This window comes from Triticum urartu, chromosome 6A, assembly GCF_056163025.1.
Source record: "Triticum urartu cultivar PI428250 chromosome 6A, HENAU_Tu73, whole genome shotgun sequence".
In the NCBI taxonomy this organism is placed as follows: Eukaryota; Viridiplantae; Streptophyta; class Magnoliopsida; order Poales; family Poaceae; genus Triticum; species Triticum urartu.
In genome coordinates, this window is record NC_141878.1 from 444,559,792 (window position 1) to 444,580,173 (window position 20,382).

A 20,382-nucleotide genomic window follows, 5' to 3' on the forward strand; every position below is an offset into this window, starting at 1 on the left:
TGTCTGCCTTCTTCATCAGTTGGTACAACGGTAGGGCCTTCTCACCTAACCGGCTTAAAGCGGCAACACGACCCGCCAGTCGCTGAACATCATTGATACATGCCGGTTTAGCCAAAGAAGTGATTGCCTTAATCTTCTCCGGATTAGCCTCGATGCCCCTGTTTGAGACCAAGGATCCCAAAAGCTTGCCTGCAGGCACACCAAATACACACTTCTCCGGGTTAAGCATCATTTTGTAAACCCGGAGATTGTCGAAGGTTTCTCTGGGTTTTCAAAGATTGACATGAACCGGCTTGAGTGGAGGGCCGAGAGGCCTCTCTGTCGCGGCCACGAGGTGGCCGGTCGGCCGCATCAAGTGCTTCCTCCTCTAATCGGGGCAGCAACTTGCGCTTTGGGTAGATTTTGGAGGGGCGTTCGAGTTTATGCTCTTCGGCCGCAAGGACTTCAGTCCATCTATCGACTAGCAAATCTTGATCAGCTTTAAGTTGTTGCCGTTTTTTCTTGAGGCTTCTTGCCGTGGCCATAAGCCTGTGTTGAAAACGCTTTTGCTCGACGGGATCCTCCGGTACGACGAATTCATCGTCGTCGAGGCTTGCCTCATCTTCGGAGGGAGGCATATAATTGTCGTCCTCGACCTCCCTGTCTGCCGCTCTCTCATGAGGGTTGGCTTCTCCATCCTCCTGTGCTAAATATTGTTGGAGAGGGTTCTCTTCGGCACTTTTCGGAGTATTATTATCTCCCGTGCTGGAATCGCCGTATTTGTTTTGGCGGGATTTTGAGCGGCGCCGCTGACGCCGGCGCTTAGGCTGTTTCTTGGAGGGGTCATCCTCCGCTGTTCCATCGCCATCTCCTTCTTTTGGGGTGTCCACCATGTATATGTCATATGACGAGGTGGCTTTCCAGGGCCTAGTGGGCGCTGGTTCTTCATCATCTCCTTCATCGGCGTCCATACGTCGATGTCTTCGGAGTCAAAGTCGAGCATGTCGGTTAAATCGTCGACGGTGGCTACAAAGTGGGTGGTGGGTGGGTTTTGAATTTCTTCATCATCCGTACCCCAACCTTGCTGATGGTAGTCCAGCCAGGGCTCTCCTGATAAAGAGAGAGACTCCAGTGTCTTCAGAATATCGCCGAAAGGCGAGTGCTGAAAGATGTCCGCGGCAGTGAACTCCATGATCGGCGCCCAATCGGATTCGATCGGCAGGGGCGCGAGGGTTTGGAGTCCGGAGAGGAGTCCGGCTCCTTGGAGTCACGAGTCTCACGGAGTACGGGGCTGGTGTTCGGCTCAATCGCCGTTGGGATCACAGCCCCCGAGGTGGCGTCCAACCGCCCATCCTCGATCGGCGCAGTTGGCTCCTAATGAAGGGTTGAAGCTGATGCGGGTGCGGCCTCCAGGGCACTGTTCGGCGGCAGAGCTAGATCATGCTCGTCGGGACAGTGCGGCGCGCTCGGCAGTGGCTCGAATCCATCGAAGATCAAGTCCCCGCGGATGTCAGCCGTGTAGTTTAAACTTCCAAATCTGACCTGACGGCCAGGGGCGTAGCTTTCGATCTGCTCCAGATGGCCAAGTGAATTGCCCGCAGTGCGAAGCCGCCGAAGAAGAAGATCTGTCCGGGGAGGAAGGTCTCACCCTGGACTGCATCGCTATTGATGATCGTAGGAGCCATCGAGCCTGACGGCGACGACACAGAGGAACTCTCAATGAAAGCACCAATGTCGGTGTCAAAACCGGCGGATCTCGGGTAGGGGGTCCCGAACTGTGCATCTAGGCCGGATGGTAACAGGAGGCAAGGGACACGAAGTTTTACCCAGGTTCGGGCCCTCTCGATGGAGGTAAAACCCTACGTCCTGCTTGATTAATATTGATGATATGGGTAGTACAAGAGTAGATCTACCACGAGATCAGAGAGGCTAAACCCTAGAAGCTAGCCTATGGTATGATTGTTGTTGTCTATATTGTCCTACGGACTAAAACCCTCCGGTTTATATAGACACCGGAGAGGGTTAGGGTTACACAAAGTCGGTTACAATGGTAGGAGATCTGAATATCTGTATCGCCAAGCTTGCCTTCCACGCCAAGGAAAGTCCCTTCCGGACACGGGATGAAGTCTTCAATCTTGTATCTTCATAGTCCAGGAGTCCGGCTGAAGGTATAGTCCGGCTATCCGAACACCCCCTAATCCAGGACTCCCTCAATAGGCATCACGTCCGAGACAAGTAGACCGACTCCTGCCTGCATCTACTACTATTACTCCACTCATCGACCGCTATCCAGCTTGCATCTAGAGTATTAAGTTCATGAAAACAGAGTAACGCCTTAAGCAAGATGACATGATGTATAGGGATAACTCCATGCAATATGATAAAAAAACCATCTTGTTATCCTCGATGGCAAAAATACAATACGTGCCTTGCTGCCCCTACTGTCACTTGGGAAGGACACCGCAAGATTGAACCCAAAGCTAAGCACTTCTCCCATTGCAAGAAAGATAAATCTAGTAGGCCAAACCAAACTGATAATTCGAACAGACTTGCAAAGATAACCAATCATACATAAAAGAATTCAGAGAAGATTCAAATATTGTTCATAGATAGACTTGATCATAAACCCACAATTCATCGATCTCAACAAGCACACCGCAAAAAGAAGATTACATCGAATAGCTCCACAAGAGAAGGGGAGATCATTGTATTGAGATCCAAAAAGAGAGAAGAAGCCATCTAGCTAATAACTATGGACCCGAAGGTCTGAGGTAAACTACTCACACTTCATCGGAGAGGCTATGGTGTTGATGTAGAAACCCTCCGTGATGGATACCCCCTCCGGTGGAGCTCCGGAACAGGCCCCAAGATGGGATCTCGTGGATACAGGAAGTTACGGCGGTGGAATTAGGGTTTTGGCTCTGTATCTGATCGTTTGAGGGTACATAGGTATATATAGGAGGAAGGAGTACGTCGGTGGAACAATAGGGAGCCCACGAGGGTGGAGGGCGCGCCTGGGGGGGTAGGCGCGCCCCCCCTACCTCGTGGCCTCCTCCTTTGTTTCTTGACGTAGGGTCCAAGTCTCCTGGATCATGTTCGGTGAGAAAATCACGTTCCCGAAGGTTTCATTCCGTTTGGACTCCGTTTGATATTCCTTTTCTTCGAAACCCTAAAATAGGCAAAAAAAACAGCAATTCTGGGCTGGGCCTCCGGTTAATAGGTTAGTCCCAAAAATACTATAAAAGTGGAAAATAAAGCCCAATAATGTCCAAAACAGTAGATAATATAGCATGGAGCAATCTAAAATTATAGATACGTTGGAGATGTATCAAGTAGTAACTTGATCTGAAGTTCCTTGATAATCATTAACTTCCTCTCTAGTTGGTGCAGGCACCGCAGAAACATTTTCCCGCGCTGCGCTACTCTTCGGTTCGAGAGGCGGTACTTCATCAAGTTCCACTTTCCTCCCACTTACTTCTTTCGAGAGAAACTCTTTCTCTAAAAAGGATCCATTCTTGGCAACAAAGACCTTGCCTTCGGATCTGAGGTAGAAGGTATACCCAATAGTTTCCTTAGGGTATCCTATGAAGACGCATTTTTCCGACTTGGGTTCGAGCTTTTCAAGTTGAAGTTTCTTGACATAAGCATCGCATCCCAAAATTTTCAGAAATGACAGCTTAGGTTTCTTCCTAAACCATAATTCATACGGTGTCGTCTCAATGGATTTCGACGGAACCCTATTTAAAGTGAATGCGGCAGTCTCTAAAGCATAACCCCAAAATGATAGCGGTAGATCGGTAAGAGACATCATAGATCGCACCATATCCAATAGAGTGCGATTACGATGTTCGGACACACCATTACGCTGAGGTGTTCCAGGCGGCATGAGTTGTGAAACAATTCCACATTTCCTTAAGTGCGTGCCAAATTCGTGACTCAAATATTCTCCCTCACGATCTGAAAGTAAGAACTTTATTTTCCAGTCACGTTGATTCTCTACCTCATTCTGAAATTCCTTGAACTTTTCAAAGGTCTCAGACTTGTGTTTCATTAAGTAGACATACCCATATCTACTTAAGTCATCAGTGAGGGTGAGAACATAACGATAACCACCGCGAGCCTCAACACTCATTGGACCGCACACATCAGTATGTATGATTTCCAATAAGTTGGTTGCTCGCTCCATTGTTCCGGAGAACGGAGTCTTGGTCATTTTGCCCATGAGGCATGGTTCGCACGTGTCAAATGATTCATAATCAAGAGACTCCAAAAGTCCATCTGCATGGAGTTTCTTCATGCGTTTGACACCAATGTGACCAAGGCGGCGGTGCCACAAGTATGTGGGACTATCATTACCAACCTTACATCTTTTGGCATTCACACTATGAATATGTGTACCATCACGTTTGAGATTAAATAAGAATAAACCATTGACCAGCGGGGCATGACCATAAAACATATCTCTCATATAAATAGAACAACCATTATTCTTATATTTAAATGAGTAGCCATCTCGCATTAAACGAGATCCAGATACAATGTTCATGCTCAAAGATGGCACTAAATAACAATTATTGAGGTTTAAAACTAATCTCGTAGGTAAATGTAGAGGTAGCGTGCCGACGGCGATCACATCGACCTTGGAACCATTCCCGACGCGCATCATCACCTCGTCCTTCGCCAGTCTCCGCTTATTCCGCAGCTCCTGTTTTGAGTTACAAATATGAGCAACCACACCGGTATCAAATACCCAGGAGCTACTACGAGCGCTAGTTAGGTACACATCAATAACATGTATATCACATATACCTTTGGTATTGCTGGCCTTCTTATCCGCTAAGTACTCGGGGCAGTTCCGCTTCCAGTGACCGTTTCCCTTGCAATAAAAGCACTCAGTCTTAGGCTTGGGTCCATTCTTTGGCTTCTTCCCGGCAGCTTGCTTACCGGGCACGGCAACTCCCTTGCCGTCCTTCTTGAAGTTCTTTTTACCCTTGCCTTTCTTGAACTTAGTGGTTTTATTCACCATCAACACTTGATGTTCCTTTTTGATCTCCACCTCCGCTGATTTCAGCATTGAATATACCTCAGGAATGGTATTTTCCATCCCCTGCATATTAAAGTTCATCACAAAGCTCTTGTAGCTAGGTTTAAGCGACTGGAGGATTCTGTCAATGACCGCGTCATCCCGGAGATTGACTCCCAGCTGAGACAAGCGGTTGTGCAACCCAGACATTTTGAGTATGTGCTCGCTGATAGAACTGTTCTCCTCCATCTTACAACTGTAGAACTTGTCGGAGACTTCATATCTCTCGACTCGGGCATGAGCTTGGAAAACCATTTTCAGCTCTTGGAACATCTCATATGCTCCGTGTTGCTCAAAACGCTTTTGGAGCCCCGGTTCTAAGCTGTAAAGCATGCCGCACTGAACCAGGGAGTAATCATCACTACGCGACTGCCAGGCGTTCATAACGTCTTGAGTTGCTGGGAAAACAGGTGCGTCACCTAGCGGTGCTTCAAGGACATATGCTTTCTTGGCAGCTATGAGAATAATCCTCAGGTTATGGACCCAGTCCGTGTAGTTGCTGCCATCGTCTTTCAACTTGGTTTTCTCTAGGAACGCGTTGAAGTTGAGGGCAACATTAGCGTGGGCCATTTGATCTACAAGACATATTGCAAAGTTTTAGACTATGTTCATGATAATTAAGTTCATCTAATCAAATTGTTTAATGAACTCCCACTCAGATTGACATCCCTCTAGTCATCTAAGTGATACATGATTCGAGTCAACTAGGCCGTGTCCGATCATCACGTGAGACGGACTAGTCATCATCGGTGAACATCTTCATGTTGATCGTATCTTCTATACGACTCATGTTCGACCTTTCAGTCTTCCGTGTTCCGAGGCCATGTCTGTACATGCTAGGCTCGTCAAGTCAACCTAAGTGTATTGTGTGTGTAAATCTGGCTTACACCCGTTGTATGTGAACGTTAGAACCTTCACACTCGATCATCACGTGGTGCTTCGGAACAACGGACTTTAGCAACGGTGCACAGTTAGGGGGAACACAATTGTAATTTTAGTGAGAGATCATCTTATTTTAAGCTATTGTCGTTCTAAGCAAATAATATGTAAAACATGATAAACATCACATGCAATCAAATAGTGACATGATATGGCCTATATCGTTTTGCTCCTTTTGATCTCCATCTTCGGGGCGCCATGATCATCATCGTCACCGGCATGACACCATGATCTCCATCATCGTGTCTTCATGAAGTTGTCTCGCCAACTATTACTTCTACTACTATGGCTAACGGTTAGCAATAAAGTAAAGTAATTACAAGGCGTTTTCAGTGACACGCAGGTCATAAATAATTAAGACAACTCCTATGGCTCCTGTCGGTTGTCATACTCATCGACATGCAAGTCGTGATTCCTATTACAAGAACATGATCAATCTCATACATCACATATATCATTCATCACATTCTTTTGGCCATATCACATCACATAGCATACCCTGCAAAAACAAGTTAGACGTCCTCTAATTGTTGTTGCATGTTTTTACGTGGCTGCTATGGGTTTCTAGCAAGAACGTTTCTTACCTACGTAAAAACCACAACGTGATATGCCAATTTCTATTTACCCTTCATAAGGACCCTTTTCATCGAATCCGATACGACTAAAGTGGGAGAGACAGACACCCGCTAGCCACCTTATGCAACTAGTGCATGTCAATTGGTGGTACCTGTCTCACGTAAGCGTACGTGTAAGGTCGGTACGGGCCGCTTCATCCCACGATGCCGCCGAATCAAGATAAGACTGGTAACAGCAAGTAAATTGACAAAATCAACGCCCACAACAACTTGTGTTCTATTCGTGCATAGAAACTACGCATAGACCTAGCTCATGATGCCACTTTTGGGGGTCGTTGCAGAAATTAAAAAATTTCTACGCATCACCAAGATCAATCTATGGATAAACTAGCAACGAGAGAGAGGGGAGTGCATCTTCATACCCTTGAAGATCGTGATGCGGAAGCGTTGCAAGAACGCGGTCGGTGAAGTCGTACACGAAGCGATTCAAATCATGGGCCAATCCGATCTAAGCACCGAACAACGGCGCCTCTGCGTTCAACACACGTGCAGCCCGGTGACGTCTCCCGCGCCTTGATCCAGCGAGAAGAGAGGGAGAGGTTGGGGAAGACTCCGTCCAGCAGCAGCACGACGGCGTGGTGGTGGTCGAGGAGCGTGGAACTCCAGCAGGGCTTCGCCAAGCACTGCGAGAGACGAGGAGGGAGAGGGGTAGGGCTGCGCCAAGAGTGAGGGAGACTCGTGTCTCTGGCAGCCCCAAAACCCCCACTTTATATAGGGGGAGGGGAGGGGTTACGCCCCCATCTAGGGTTCCCCCATAGGGGTGGCGGCCATCCCTACATGCATCTAGGGGGGCGGCCAGAGGGGGGGAGAGGGGGCGCACCCTAAGTGGGCCTTAGGCCTATCTGAGCCTAGGGTTTCCCCCTTCTCCCCTTACCTGCGCCTTGGGCCTCTTGTGGGAGGCGCACCAGCCCACGTAGGGGCTGGTCCCTTCCCACACTTGGCCCACGCAGGCCTTCGGGGCAAGTGGCCCTTCCCGGTGGACCCTCGAACCCTTCTGGTTGTCCCGCTACGTTACCGATGACGCCCAGAACACTTCCGGTGTCCAAAACGGGACTTCCCATATATAAATCTTTACCTCCGGACCATTCCGGAACTCCTCGTGATGTCCGGGATCTCATCTGGGACTCCGAACAACATTCGGTAACCACGTACATCTATTCCCTATAACGCTAGCGTCATCGAACCTTAAGCGTGTAGACCCTACGGGTTCGGGAGGCATGCAGACATGACCGAGACATCTCTCCGGCCAATAACAAACAGCAGGATCTGGATACCCATGTTGGCTCCCACATGCTCCACGATGGTCTCATCGGATGAACCACGATGTCGGGGATTCAATCAATCCCGTACACAATTCCCTTTGTCTACCGGTATGATACTTGCCTGAGATTCGATCATTGGTATCCCTATACCTTGTTCAATCTCGTTACCGGCAAGTCTCTTTACTCATTCGTAACACATCATCCCGTGATCAACTCCTTGGTCACATTGAGCTCATTATGATGATGTCCTACCGAGTGGGCCCAGAGATACCCCTCCGTCACATGGAGTGACAAATCCTAGTCTCGATTCGTGCCAACTCAACAGACACTTTCGGAGATACCCGTAGTGCGCCTTTATAGTTGCCCAGTTATGTTGTGACGTTTGGCACACCCAAAGCATTCCTACGGTATCCGGGAGTTGCACAATCTCATGGTCTAAGGAAATGATACTTGACATTAGAAAAGCTTTAGCAGACGAACTACACGATCTTGTGCTATGCTTAGGATTGGGTCTTGTCCATCACATCATTCTCCTAATGATGTGATCCCGTTATCAATGACATCCAATGTCCATGGTCAGGAAACCGTAACCATCTATTGATCAACGAGCTAGTCAACTAGAGGCTCACTAGGGACATGTTGTGGTCTATGTATTCACACATGTATTACAATTTCCGGATAACACAATTATAGCATGAACAATAGACAATTATCATGAACAAGGAAATATAATAATAACCATTTTATTATTGCCTCTAGGGCATATTTCCAACACTATCATGTATGCAATGTTGTGTACCAGACGTGATGTGTGCCTTGCTATTAGTTTAGCAGGGAGGTACCAAAGTAATCTAGGAGTGGATCACTGGACAACGGCCAAGAACATCCTGACATACCTGAAAAGGACTAAGGATATGTTTCTTGTTTATGGATGTGACAAGGAGCTCGTCGTAAACGGTTACGTCGATGCAAGCTTTGACACTGATCCAGATGACTCTAAGTCACAAACCGGATACGTATTTTTATTGAGTGGTGGAGCTGTCAGTTGGTGTAGTTCCAAGCAGAGAGTCGTGTCGGGATCTACGTGTGAAGCGGAGTACATAGCTGCTTCGGAAGCAACAAATGAAGGAGTCTGGATGAAGGAGTTCATATCTGATCCAGGTGTCATACCTAGTGCATCGGGTCCAATGAAAATCTTTTGTGACAATACTGGTGCAATTACCTTGGCAAAGGAATCCAGATTTCACAAGAGAACCAAGCACATCAAGAGACGCTTCAATTCCATCCATGATCAAGTCAAGGAGGAATACATAGAGATTTGCAAGATACATATAGATATGGGTGTTGCAGACCCATTGAATAAGCCTCTCTCACGAGCAAAACATGATCAGCACCAAGACTTCATGGGTGTTAGAATCATTACAATGTAATCTAGATTATTGACTGTAGTGCAAGTGGGAGACTAAAGGAAATATGCCCTAAAGGCAATAATAAACTTGTTATTTATATTTCCTTATATCATGATAAATGTTTATTATTCATGCTAGAATTGTATTAAGCGGAAACTTAGTACATGTGTGAATACATAGAGAAACAGAGTGTCACTAGTATGCCTCTACTTGACTAGCTCGTTACTCAAAGATGGTTAAGTTTCCTAGCCATGGACAAAAGAGTTGTCATTTGATGAACGAGATCACATCATTAGAGAATGATGTGATTGAATTGACCCATCCATTAGCTTAGCACTTTGATCATTTAGTTTACTGCTATTGCTTTCTCCATAACTTATACATGTTCATATGACTATGAGATTATGCAACTCCCGAATACCGGAGGAACACTTAGTGTGCTATCAAACGTCACAACGTAACTGGGTGACTATAAAGATGCTCTAAAGGTGTCTCTGATAGTGTTTATTGAGTTGGCATAGATCAAGATTAGGATTTGTCACTCCGTGTATCGGAGAGGTATCTCTGGGCCCTCTCGGTAATACACATCACTATAAGCCTTGCAAGCAATGTGACTAATGATTTAGTTACGGGGTGTTGCATTACAGACGAGTAAAGAGACTTGCCGGTAACGAGATTGAACTAGGTATTGAGATACCGACGATCGAATCTCGGGCAAGTAACATACCGATGACAAAGGGTACAACGTATGTTGTTATGCGGTTTGACCGATAAAGATCTTCGTAGAATATCTAGGAATCAATATGAGCATCCAGGTTCCTCTATTGGTTATTGACCGGAGATGAGTCTCGATCATGTCTACATAGTTCTCGAACCCGTAGGGTCCGCACGCTTAACGTTCGGTGACGATCGGTATTATGAGTTTATGTGTTTTGATGTACCGAAGGTTGTTCGGAGTCCCAGATGTGATCACGGGCATGACGAGGAGTCTCGAAATGGTGGAGACATAAAGATCGATATATTGGAAGCCTATGTTTGGACATCGGAATGGTTCCGGGTGAGTTCGGGCATTTACCGGAGTACCGGGGGTTACCGGACCCCCCCGGGGGAGTATATGGGCCTTATTGGGCCTTAGTGGAAAGAGAGAGGGGAAGCCAGGGCAGGCCGCGCGCCCCTCCCCCTTGGGTCCGAATTGGACTAGGGAAGGGGGCGGCGCCCCCCTTTCTTTCTCCCTCTTTTCTCCTTCCTTCCTCCCCTACTCCAACTAGGGAAAGGGGGGAATCCTACTCCCGGTGGGAGTAGGACTCCCCCTAGGGCGCGCCATAGAGAGGGCCGGCCCTCCCCTCCTCCACTCCTTTATATACGGGGGAGGGGGCACCCCATAGACACACAAGTTGATCTCTTAGCCGTGTGCGGTGGCCCCCTCCACAGATTTCCACCTCGGTCATATCGTTGTAGTGCTTAGGCGAAGCCCTGCCTCCGTAACTTCATCATCACTGTCATCACGCCGTCGTGCTGAAGAAGCTCTCCCCCGACACTCAGCTGGATCTAGAGTTCATGGGACGTCACCGAGCTGAACATGTGTAGATCGTGGAGGTGTCGTACCTTCGGTGTTAGGATCGGTCGGATTGTGAAGACGTACGACTACATCAACCACGTTGTCATAGCGCTTCCGCTTACGGTCTACGAGGGTACGTGGACAACACTCTCCCCTCTCGTTGTTATGCATCACCTAGATGGATCTTGCATGTGCGTAGAATTTTTTTTGAAATTACTGCGTTCCCCAACATATTTTTTACAAGATATTCTACCACAAGGCTCCTTGGTCCTTCTGTCGACATGTGACATCCCATCTTGTCAAGTGATATGTTTGTTTGTGTTCATCAGATTGCCAAGAAAAATGCGGACTTGAGTAGTCTAACCTCTTCCATACCCATTTGTATTCCAAACAAACACAACATGAACATAGGCAGGTTAGTAAGGACTGCATTGATCAAAACCCGCCATGCCGCACAGGAGATGGGCTTACCCCTCCAACCCTCAACTTCTTCTTGAAGCAGTCCTCATTGCCCTTCCATTCCTTATTCACAATCTTACAGAAGTGCATCACGAGCCCAAATTATGAGGAATGGAGTCCGTCCCACAACTGAGCAACTACTTGTACTAGTTCTCCTCCTGTTTGGCTCAAACAAACAAATAATGAGCTTCATATTTTTCACCTTCCATGAAGATGATGATGTCATCCACGTACTGCAACATGGAGATGAAGGAAATATGCCCTAGAGGCAATAATAAAGTTATTATTTATTTCCTTATATCATGATAAAATTTTATTATTCATGCTAGAATTGTATTAACCGGAAATATAATACATGTGTGAATACATAGACAAACAGAGTGTCACTAGTATGCCTCTACTTGACTAGCTCGTTAATCAAAGATGGTTGTGTTTCCTAACCATGGACAAAGAGTTGTCATTTGATTAACGGGATCACATCATTAGTTGAATGATCTGATTGACATGACCCATTCCATTAGCTTAGCACCCGATCGTTTAGTATGTTGCTATTGCTTTCTTCATGACTTATACATGTTCCTATGACTATGAGATTATGCAACTCCCATTTGCCAGAGGAACACTTTGTGTGCTACCAAACGTCACAACGTAACTGGGTGATTATAAAGGATCTCTACAGGTGTCTTCAAAGGTACATGTTGGGTTGGCGTATTTCGAGATTAGGATTTGTCACTCCGATTGTCGGAGAGGTATCTCTGGGCCCTCTCGGTAATGCACATCACTGAAGCCTTGCAAGCATTGCAACTAATGAGTTAGTTGCGGGATGATGTATTACGAAACGAGTAAAGAGACTTGCCGGTAACGAGATTGAACTAGGTATGGGATACCGACGATCGAATCTCGGGCAAGTAACATACCGATGACAAAGGGAACAACGTATGTTGTTATGCGGTCTGACCGATAAAAGATCTTCGTAGAATATGTAGGAGCCAATATGAGCATCCAGGTTCCGCTATTGGTTATTGACCGGAGACGTGTCTCGGTCATGTCTACATTGTTCTCGAACCCGTAGGGTCCGCACGCTTAAGGTTACGATGACAGTTATATTATGAGTTTATGCATTTTGATGTACCGAAGTTTGTTCGGAGTCCCGGATGTGATCACGGACATGACGAGGAGTCTCGAAATGGCCGAGACATAAAGATTGATATATTGGAAGCCTACGTTTGGATATCGGAAGTGTTCCGGGTGAAATCGGGATTTTACCGGAGTACCGGGAGGTTACCGGAACCCCCCGGGAGGTATATGGACCTTAGTGGGCCTTAGTGGAAGAGAGGAGAGGTGGCCAGAGATGGGCCGCGCGCCCCTCCCCCCTGGTCCGAATAGGACAAGGAGAGGGGGCCGGCCCCCTTCCTCCTCTCTCTCCTCTTTTCCCCCCTCCGCGAATCCTATTCCAACTAGGAAGGGGGGGGGGGAGTCCTACTCCCGAAGGGAGTAGGACTCCTCCTGGCGCGCCTCCTCTTGGCCGGCCGCCCCCCCTTTGAGCCTTTATATACGGAGGCAAGGGGCACCCCTAGGGACACAAGTTGATCCACGTGATCATATTCTTAGCCGTGTGCGGTGCCCCCTTCCACCATAGTCCTCGATAATATTATAGCAGTGCTTAGGCGAAGCCCTGCGATGGTAGTACATCAAGATCGTCACCACGCCGTCGTGCTGACGGAACTCTTTCCCGACACTTTGCTGGATCGGAGTCCGGGGATCGTCATCGAGCTGAACGTGTGCTAGAACTCGGAGGTGCCATAGTTTCGGTGCTTGATCGGTCGAGCCGTGGAGACGTACGACTACATCAACCAAGTTAACGCTTTTGTTGTCGATCTACAAGGGTACGTAGATCACACTCTCCCCCTCTCGTTGCTATGCATCACCATGATCTTGCGTGTGCGTAGGAATTTTTTTGAAATTACTACGAAACCCAACAGGAGACTCCACCATCCACAAGGTGCAATATGAGCCCATCCACATGGACAACCTCTTTGGCTCATCCAATAAGCATTGCCAACATATCTGTAACAATGTTGAATATGATGTGATACTTACCTTTTCACCTGCATATCGCATATGTTGTGACGTGTACCTTATGTTTGGTGGGCAATACCTAGTATCAATATTAGGTGTATGCTAGAGGAGATGTTAGATCTGCATGGTACCGGTCCTAGGACGCTACAACAATCACAACCTCATGGACTCCAACACGTCTCCACGCCACGACCGGTGGATAGCAAGTGGAAAAAGGTGGGAGCAAAAAACCGAGGGGCGGACCTAGCAACCGTCTCCATACTGTGGCCACATGAGAATAACAAGAAAGGTGTGGGCTCAATCAAACAGGGAAAGCAGATGGCAGCACTGACGGGAAGATATGTTGAGTGAGTGCGGAAAGACGAGTGTCTCACAATACGTCACCTGAGTAAAATTTAGGGAGTGAACGATTTTGTGTGAGCGTTTCCATGCTATCCTCACACCAAAATCCGTACAACCCATCCGATGGTCCATGTCACATTATGCCAGAAGCATTCCTGGCAAACATCATCTCCATAAAATTTCCGTTTATTTTTCGAATGCCACGAATCTCTACCCGATCCGATCGCATTACATGTAGCTAAAACTTGAGCTGTCATGCTAGGCTCTCTAGGACAATGAACATAAACTGAAAGAGCTGTCTCAATATTGAATCGGAGGGTTTTCTTTTTTGAAGGTGAGATCAATTCTACTTTGCATCGAATCCAAGGGTGATAACCGAAACTTGTTAATACCTCCTTCCCATTATGCAGGGCGTGTATCATTTTGACACGGAAATTAGGGCAAGGCTGGTCACAAATTACTGAGCCATGGTTATAGAAAATTTCCTCCACAATGTCTCTGAACAAACATGATTGCCCAACTGCAGTTAGCAATGGTTAACTTGCAATAATCGTACGAGAGAGAATATCGAGAACCGAGAGCTAACACGCCTTAGATTTTGAGATTTTTAATAGCTTAGGCACCCAAGATTTCTTTACTCTTATAAAAGACTGAGTTGATGATGATGGTGTGCCTGCCATCGTGTAATATAAATCGTCCGATCTATATCTGGCGGTTAGAAAGCAAACTATGAAAATTTTGCAAAAAGATACCCGCACCTCTCTCCACACTTGCAGATAAAGACTTCTCTCATTCATCATTCTCTCTTACAAAATAAACTACTCATACAAATGTATCTTGATGTTCCGTGTAACGCATGGGCATCTTGCTAGTTGGAAAGGAAGGTGTAGTTCAGTACTCAATCATTTGACTGAAGGAACATGAGTCAACAATCAACACTCGGAACTCAAAACGCCGATATACTTTTGTTTTCGAAAAAAAAGAAAGCAATGGATACGAGGACGACTAGTCTCGGGTCAGGAACGTCTTTCGGGAGGAAACCACCAGCACGGACCAGATCTAACAAGACCCAATCAATCGCACGCGCACAAGTCCAGCCGAAAGACAACCGCGCCCCCGTACCCGTCCCCGCCGGAAGAACAAGCAGCGGCAACGGAAAAAATAGAGCGAACGACACGGTCGAGCTCAGCAACGGCAACAGAGAGGGGAGACCATGCAGGGCGACGGCGAGGTGCTGTTCCTGGGCGGCGTCGGGGAGGTCACCGTCACCCTCGGCCACGACGGCCTCTCCTTCCTGCCTCTCCACCCGGTACGCCTCTGGCTCTGACTGAGCCTGGCCTCCCGCCCGTCTCTGCTCGCCGTATGCTATTGCCAGATCGTACGGATTATGTTCCTTTTTCAGCACTTAATCTGAAGGAACTTTGTGTTTTCTTAGTCGAATTGTACGGTGGGCTATAGATTTGCAGCTTCGGGGGTTGAACCGAAGAGTTGGGTGGCGGATAGGTAAAGTGGAGACGGCGTAAGTAGTTGCAGATTCATAAAGAAGCGTGGGTCAGGCGCATAGATTGTTCATTAAAAGCATGGTTACAAGCTGTGGCAGGATAGGATCACCGCGGCCTCGGACAACATTGAAGTTCGAGCTTTTGTTTGGAAAAGAAGTACTCCCTCCGACACATATTAATTTAATTGTTGCTGATTTAGCACAAGAGGAGGATGGTTGCCACTAGCCACTGGCCAGCTGAACCCCTTGCAAATGGGGGAGCGTAAAATGCATTATTTTAAGTACCCAAACCAGAAACTAAGAATCCTCCTGTGCGTTTGGGACTCTATCTCTTGCAAATCACAACCTCAGCATTAGTCCTCCTCTTCAAGAAAGTGACCCAGCTGGTGTGCAAAGCCAAATATGTGAATATGACATTTTAGTATTTTACATGCATCTAGTTCTGTCAACAAGGATAGGTGTTTCAGTTTTGCTTGTGCCTCAAGGATTACGTTCTTGAGTTGCAAATGATAAGTATATGCAGGAGGATATTGTCTTACTTTTTTGCAGCGTGACTGTGGTTTATGCTCATTACACTACATTTTGCAGGAATTGGGTTCTTCATGTTTGTCATCTATCGGACTACAACCAAAATTAGAGAACAGAATCAAGTTTTCGGATGTTTATGCTGTGGAGCTTCTTGATGAAGGTCCTGTATGTGGACCTTGGAATACAAGAATTGTCGTCCAAGGCAAGAAAAATAGTGAGGTTATAGCATTCCTTCTAGTTATTTTACAGAGTTCCTTTTCTGTAGTTTGTGTCAAAAGCATCTGCTCTTTTTTAGCCAAATGCATTATAAAAGTTCTTTCACATGCCATGTTTTATGCTCATGTCCTCTTTAAAAACCTGTTGCTCATGCAGATGCACCGCTTTGCCGTACATGTAATCACCAGATCAAGAAAACACCCTTCTCAATTGGTACCTTGTGAATATCTTTTTGGACACAAAGACCCGGAGACCTGCAAAAGCTGGGTTGAGCATCTCAGTGCATGCATAAATAATGAACAGGACAGGCCCAAGAACCTGATGGTAGTTCTGACACGCTCTTCCATATATCCCTTATCACTGCTATCATATTATTGAGCATTTTGGCTAACTAACTATTCCACAAACTGTAGGTGTTTGTCCATCCACTTTGTGGAAAAGGTAGAGGATGCAAAAATTGGGAAATGGTAGCTCCGTTATTTGACCGGGCAAAAGTAAATACAAAGGTAAACATGTTTGCTCACAGAAGCAAAAACAACAAAAGGAATTATGGACGTGCAATAATGTCTATGCATGATTCTTTCTTTCTATATTTGTTACTGATGAGTTTGTGACATCAAAATTCTCAGAAACAACCCTCAGTCCTCTAACTTATGTTCACAACATGTTTACATCTTCAGGTGATAATCACGGAAAGAGCAGGACATGCATATGACACCTTAGCATCAATATCAGATAAAGAGCTCAAGAAATTTGACGGTGTTGTTGCAGTGGTATGTTGATTTATTTTTTATAATACTTGGTTAACATTTTCTGTTCTTATAGTTCGGGAAGTGTTGTATAACTACAATTAGTCATGATGTTTGAAGTCGTTTTCAGTGAGATGAGTCCTGAATTTCTTATTTCCAAACTGTTACGTAATTTATGAGTAGTTTTAGAATGACTATTGTTAGTCATCACTAGTTTATTTTAAGGTACAAGCTGATAAGAGATTAAAGCACAAAATGGGAATTCACCCCCTTAATAAACAACAACCTGGTAACATCAGTGTGAACACACTATATGCCTTGGTGAAGAGATTTTTCACAGGATCACTTCCCACGTGCCCTAGAGTTTTTTCATATGGCATCTGAAATCTTCCGGTGTGTACTGTTAAAGAAAAGAAAATTATAATTCCATGCTGTACTTCTAGAGAGAGAAAAACTCAAATCCTGTACTCCTACTTTTTTTTCAATCCATTATTGAACTTATTGAATTCCATCCCATTTTACTTGTATACTCTCCAAACTTCACATTTATAGGGTGGTGATGGTTTATTTAATGAAATCCTGAATGGACTACTAAATTCGAGGAATAAGACTTCTTATCCTCCAACTCCAGAGGGCTTTGGATATTTTGGAAGCACTGAGAAGTGCCAAGGATATAGGAACGATGGGCTAAACAACAGTACGCCCACATCAGATGCTGTAAAAAATGTCATGCTCCGTGTGGGTTCCAACAAATCTGATGATCATGAACCTCTTCTTTCGACTGGGCAATCTGTTGGATTAGACATCTCATCATTAAGTATGTCCCTTTTGGTTACATGTACCACATATTATGTAGAGAAATTTCTTGTATAAGTAATTTTGTGTGCTTATTGCAGATCCAAATACAGAATCATCTACTGGAGGTCAATGAGTAACCGAAACTCAGTTATTTTGTCTATCTTAAAACTGCGAAAAATTTAGGGCCAGCGACACGATTGATAGCTTTTGTTTGATGTTGAAATTGGTACTACTGCAGATCAAGTTCCTTCAGTCTCCTTCCCAAATGATTGGTTTAGGCTTGGCATAATTCCTTCTGGCTCAACAGATGCTATTGTACTCAGGTACTGATTGAGATACCTAGGTGTAACCACGCAAGGAGAAACTACACTTTTCAGTACTAATAGCTGAGCCTTTATTTTTAGGGGTAGAAAGTTGCATAGATCATGGCAATTCAATCCCCTTAAATCTGTAGTTGTACAGCATTGCATGTAAGCTGGTTACGATCCTCATCCTTTAGGACATTGGACAGATCCACCATTTCCATCCATTCATCTGTCTATTGGAGCAGTGTGCAAGTATGCTGTAATTGGTGCACCTGCCAAATTAGCATCACCTTCATCTTTCAAAACAATTATATTGTCTTGCATAATTTCTTACATTTTGAGCTTAATGTCCTTTTAATTCATGCATACCATGTCCATTTGCGGGCTTGTTATAGATGGACTATTTGTGTGCACACATTATGTACTTATCGATGGCAGTTCTTTGCTGGCTGTAAACATCTTATTGATCCATGCAGCACAACTGGGGAACGAGATGCTGTGACTTCTGCCCTGCTTATTATCTTTGGTAGAAGGATAGCGCTTGATATAGCTCAAGTAGTCAGGTGGAAGAGTAGCCCATCAGCTGAGGTCTTACCTACTGTACGCTATGCAGCTTCATTTGCAGGGTATGTAACTTCCTTTAGGGCATGATGTAGCTACCTAGTGCTTGTATGAACTGAGAGCGAGGAAACACATGAATTTTAATGTCGACCATCTATTTCTTAAATATGCTAATGTGCAGTGCCACCATAGATATCCTGCAACAATTGTGACATTAACTCGATATATCTGGCAGAAGTTATAGGAGTTCCAGTTTTCATTTTATTCTCCTTAAATAATGCTGAACTTAGCTAGACTTAGCCTTGCTTTCATTGTTTGATGTAAGTAAGTTCTTCCTGTTGATGTTTCTTGTGCATTACTGATAGTTATGGATTTGCATTTAACATAGATTGATCATACAATTTTACCAAGTCGGTGCATCTGCATATCACTATATGACCCCCCTGTGGATTGTTCTTCTGCATATTAGTTGATTCTTTTGGAATCTGCTTGTAGATATGGATTTTATGGAGAAGTCATAAGGGAGAGTGAAAACTACCGATGGATGGGCCCCGCACGTTACGATTTTTCTGGAACCATGGTCTTCCTGAAGCACAGGTAATTAATAGTAACTGGTGGCAAGTATCCTTTCTTGTGCTATGCTTCTTATTCAGTTTGATCACAAACTGACAATTACGTGCCATTTTTCAGATCTTATGATGCAAAAGTGGCTTTTCTTGAGAATGAGAACTCTCATTCACTTGCTGCATCAGCAGAGAATGTTGCAGATGAAGTACAACCACTGCAATCTCGTAGAAAAAGATCCCGCAAAACAATTTGCTTGGCAAATTGTTCTGTATGCAAAGAAACTTCAACGCCTGGACAAAATTCAGAAGATGAGATTCCAAACAGCTCCCAAACGATTCATGATAACCCAAAATGGATCTGGTCCGAGGGGCGTTTTCTAAGTGTCGGTGCAGCTGTCATTTCATGTCGCAATGAAAGAGCCCCTGATGGCCTAGTGGCTGAAGCACACCTCTCAGATGGTTTTCTTCACCTTCTGCTCATTAGAGATTGCCCTCTTCCCTTATATTTGTGGTAAGAATACTGTTACTGCTTGTTCAGCTTGTTACACAGTACTCTGCACTGAGAAGTGATTACTAAACGTATTTCAGAACTATTTTATTTAACCAAATTACATCTAAAAACTTTGTGTCAAGTTGGACCTCACAACAGTCGATATCTGTTTACTCACTTCTGCTGTTACTTTTCCATAACTAAATAAGGTTGCAAAAAATTGCTATAAAATAGTACAAACCTCTTCTTTTTTTAATCTCTTATATCTCTAGAGTTTGTTTGAGGTAGCCGTTCTATATCTGCAGGCATCTGACACAATTTACTAAGAAGGGGTCGGACCCTTTAACCTTCAAGTTTGTTGAACATCATAAGGTATTCCTTTCCCTTCTTTACGCTCTTCCCTGTTTAAAACCTTCACTTTATTAATTTAGATGTTTCCAATTTCTGTAGACACGAGCATTTACCTTCATTTCATCACACGACGAAAGCGTATGGAACTTGGATGGCGAGCTTTTTCAGGCCTGCGAAGTGTCTGTCCAAGCTTGCCGGGGCCTTGTCAACCTCTTCGCGTCAGGGCCAGAGGTGTAGCCATGCCCCATAAGTTATAGCCTCCCTCCCTTTTTCACAAGGGGAGACATCAGAATAGTTACTGTTGTAGAGTTGTAGAAGAACCTCGTGTAGATAGATATGTAAACTGCGGTTCTCGTACCACGCAATAAAGAACCGGGCAGCATTTTCTTCAATGTCCAAGGAAGGAAGAACTAGAGATTATGCTAAAAAAACAGATGGATTTTCGTGTGTCGCAATGCTGTAAAATTTGCATTGCGGACACGGATTGATCTGGTGCTTGCAGGAAGCTAAGTAGACATACGACATATTCGTTGTAACTCAACAACACTTTCCCCTTGAAAATTTATTCTGCA

The 20,382-nt window shown here is 45.3% G+C and overlaps 1 protein-coding gene across 3 annotated transcripts; it reads left to right on the top strand.

Moving 5' to 3' along the window:
- The first annotated feature begins 14,824 nt into the window (after window positions 1-14,824).
- Window positions 14,825-20,382, top strand: ACD5 (Diacylglycerol kinase family protein). Of its 3 annotated transcripts, XM_048679183.2 has the most exons (13): window positions 14,825-15,054; window positions 15,835-15,993; window positions 16,147-16,314; window positions 16,404-16,496; window positions 16,671-16,763; window positions 17,292-17,556; window positions 17,636-17,662; window positions 17,776-17,860; window positions 18,319-18,468; window positions 18,899-19,000; window positions 19,094-19,480; window positions 19,765-19,831; window positions 19,910-20,382. In XM_048679183.2, exons 1-13 carry the CDS (start codon window positions 14,959-14,961, stop codon window positions 20,045-20,047), a joined length of 1,830 nt encoding a protein of 609 aa, XP_048535140.2. In that variant the 5' UTR covers window positions 14,825-14,958; the 3' UTR covers window positions 20,048-20,382. The 3 variants fall into 3 exon arrangements, with proteins under 3 accessions (XP_048535140.2, XP_048535141.2, XP_087384413.1); XM_048679184.2 differs by lacking the exon at window positions 14,825-15,054 and having other exon boundaries at window positions 16,179-16,314; XM_087528287.1 differs by lacking the exon at window positions 14,825-15,054 and having other exon boundaries at window positions 15,841-15,976.

Bases quoted from the DNA above. Each gene is read 5' to 3' on its own strand.
- ACD5 (XM_048679183.2), top strand. From the start codon at position 14,959: ATGCAGGGCGACGGCGAGGTGCTGTTCCTGGGCGGCGTCGGGGAGGTC. The intron at 15,055-15,834 runs GTACGCCTCTGG...TACATTTTGCAG, and splicing joins CCTTCCTGCCTCTCCACCCG to GAATTGGGTTCTTCATGTTT. The intron at 15,994-16,146 runs GTTATAGCATTC...TTGCTCATGCAG, and splicing joins AAGGCAAGAAAAATAGTGAG to ATGCACCGCTTTGCCGTACA.